The 3,112-nt window shown below is 43.2% G+C and overlaps 1 protein-coding gene across 1 annotated transcript; it reads left to right on the forward strand.

Annotated features, from left to right (window-relative positions):
* Positions 1-378: 378 nt before the first annotated feature.
* On the forward strand, positions 379-868 carry C1D (C1D nuclear receptor corepressor). The gene has a single exon (XM_003802506.3). The coding sequence runs from the start codon at positions 415-417 to the stop codon at positions 838-840; it is 426 nt and encodes a 141-aa protein (XP_003802554.1). The 5' UTR covers positions 379-414; the 3' UTR covers positions 841-868.
* The last annotated feature ends 2,244 nt before the right edge of the window (positions 869-3,112 follow it).

Raw genomic sequence — 3,112 nt, forward strand, 5'->3', positions numbered from 1 at the left:
AGTGGACGTTTTTAATCCTTTTGACAGTGTAGAAGTTGGTGTTTGAGCGTTTCTGAGTTAGTTTACTTTTATGGTGGAGGATTGCACTGGTCATTATGGAGAATATGTCTGAGAATATCCTGGAGAGCTGGTTTAGTTATGGAAAATTTCTTCAACGCATGGATGTCATTAAAGTATTTAATTTCTCCATCATAAATGAAGCTCAGTTTAGCTGGATACAGGATCCTGTGCTGAAAGTTATTTTTTTTAAGAAATTAAATGTCGATGACTTGCCTAAAAGGTTTTGGCAGAGAGATCTGCAGTTATTCTAATATTCTTCCCCTTGTAGGTTATAGTTTTCTTATGTCTCGCTGCTTTCAAGATTTTGTCTTTCGTTTTCCGTGGGCAGAAGTCGAAGGCCGAGAGTTGGTCCTAATGGCAGGTGAAGAAATTAATGAAGACTATCCAGTAGAAATTCATGAATATTTATCAACATTTGAGAATTCCATTGGTGCTGTGGATGAGATGCTGAAGACTATGATGTCTGTTTCTAGAAATGAGTTGTTGCAGAAGTTGGACTCACTTGAACAAGCGAAAGTGGATTTAGTTTCTGCCTACACATTAAATTCAATGTTTTGGGTTTACTCAGCAACTCAAGGAGTTAATCCTAAGGAACATCCAGTGAAGCAGGAATTGGAAAGAATCAGAGTGTACATGAACAGAGTCAAGGAAATAACAGATAAGAAAAAGGCTGGCAAACTGGACAGAGGTGCAGCTTCAAGATTTGTAAAGAATGCCCTCTGGGAACCTAAACCAAAAAATGCATTGAAAGTTGCCAATAAAGGAAAAAATAAAAATTAAAAAAAAAAGATTTTGTCTTTCATATTAACTTTAGTGAAGTTAATTATGATGTGTCTGGGGGATGTCTTATTCGGGTTGAGTTGTGCTGGGGTTCTGAAGCTGTCTGAAATATGAATTTCAGGATCTCTTGACACATCTATAAAGTTCTCTTTCATAATTTCATACAGAAGAGCCTTTGTGTTTTGCGAAGCAACTTTATCTTCAGGGATTCCTATGAGGCAAATATTACTTTTCTTCAAATTACTCCAGAGCTCTCTGAGAGAATGATCCGGTTTTGCTTTCCATTTCTGATGCTCTTTGGACAATTGGACATATTCAGAAGCTTTGTCTTCTATGTCTGAGATCCATTCTTTTGCCTTTTGCACTCTGTTACTAAGAGATTCTACTGTATTTTTCAGATCTTAGAGGGCTGCAATCTCTTGCCTTGATGTTTCAAAATCTTTGGTGGTTTTGTCTTTGAATTCGTTGAATTCTTGAGTGAACTTTTGGAATGCTCCTTGAATTTCTAGTTCTATCTTTGCCTCTATTCTGTTAATCCTATTTGCAATCCAAATTCTGAATTCAATTTCTGACATCTCAGCTATCTGTTTATATAGGGGATCTTCAGTTTTGTCTGCCACATCCTTTCTTGGGGGGGGGTGTTGACCTACTCTGGTTATTCATATTACCAGCCACATCCTTTCTTAGGGGGGTTGATCTCTGGTTATTCATATTACCAGAGCTTTTCCGCTGATTTTCCACCCCATGATTAATTTACCCTGTTTGGCTTTTCCCCTTGAGGTTTGTCAAGGACCCATATGGTGTTACGGCCTGAGAGACTGGGGACCTGCTTGGTGTGGTGGGGTTCACTGGCTCTGTCTTATTTTCAGCTGGTCTCTGTCCTACCCTAGTGATTTAGTTTCTCTTGGCTGAAGTCTCAGCTGTGGAGAAATACCAGCAATTAAATCACCCCTCCCATAAACAACAATTGGGCAAGGAAAATCAAGCCTTCCCCCAACCATACACCCAGGGTGCCCCTTTGAATAGTCCCTGGGTGGTCTTCCGAGTTTAAGGGGTCCAAATCAGTTGTCTCAGTCAGCACCCATTTCAGGTGGAAAAGTTCAAATGTTTCCGGCAGCTAGATAATAGGGATCTGCTCACAGCTCAGATATAACTTGCTTCAGTGCTCCATGATGGCAAAGGGACCCACCCAGCAGATGGGTTATTCTGGGAAGGTTAATACCTCCTTCCCCTCCTTGCACCCAGTCACTCATAATCCCCCAGGTTTGTGACCCTATTCACTCCAGTAGGCAACTGCTCCCAGGGTTTATGACTGCCAAAATCATCCAGAAATCTGCATCCGGCAGGGAGGCCTTGAATGTTTAAATTAGGCTGTGAACACTCTCTTAATTCCAGCCCCTTGCCTTCTGTCGTAGCTAGATCCCTCTGCAAGTCAGATGCTGCTAGCACTGATGAGCAACTCAACCCTGGGCAGCAATTAGAGTTTACACTCATCTGAGTCCAGTCTGGCAGGGGAAGAATTTACGCTTTGAAAGTTGTGGCCGTTACAGCCTCACACCTTCTGTCCAGTCTAAATTCTTCTGCAAGTCAGAGGCTTTCTAGAGCTTGAAGAACTCAGCTCTGGGCAGCAAGCAAATTAGAGTTTACAGTCAAGAGTCAATTCCAGCGTCTGCCTGCCCACTGCCTTTGTCCCAGCTCTTCTCCTGAGGGCTGGTGCTAATGGTGTCTTTACTTACGAAAGTTAACAAGTCGGTTCGGCCTGTGGCTGCTGTCCGAAACCTCTGGTTGCCCAGAGGGATGGGGCTTGCCTATCTGAAATGGCGTCAGTTTGCAGTTCAGGATGCCACTGTTGCTGTATGGCTTCCTCTGAGGCAACTTTCTTCTCCTCACTCCTGTGAGACAGTCAGCACAGAGTAGCACCAGCCCTTTCCCCCTCTACTTCTCTCAAGGAGGTGCCCAAGAATCTGAACTCCATAGGTAACAAACCTCCATACCTCAGGGGCGGGGGATTCCTTAGAGTTCAATGTTGCAGGTGGGGAATATATACAGTTTTATACAGTTTTACAGTTTTATGCCTGGCAGGAGAGTGCCGTGGCACACCAGTAGGGGTAGGAGGTCCAGTTTTTAGGGAGTCTCTCCTGTTGGATAGAGTGGGAGGATGTTTGAGCTCTGCTCGTTTGTTTGCATGGAGTAAATTGCGAGCCCTTCTTTTTGGGGAGGGGACTCCCGTCTGCTTGGTGGTGGATTTTGTACCTTTTGATTGTATTTTTTG

The sequence above is a fragment of the Otolemur garnettii genome, unplaced genomic scaffold (genome assembly GCF_000181295.1).
Source record: "Otolemur garnettii isolate 467f Iridium unplaced genomic scaffold, OtoGar3 scaffold00248, whole genome shotgun sequence".
Taxonomy (NCBI): Eukaryota; Metazoa; Chordata; class Mammalia; order Primates; family Galagidae; genus Otolemur; species Otolemur garnettii.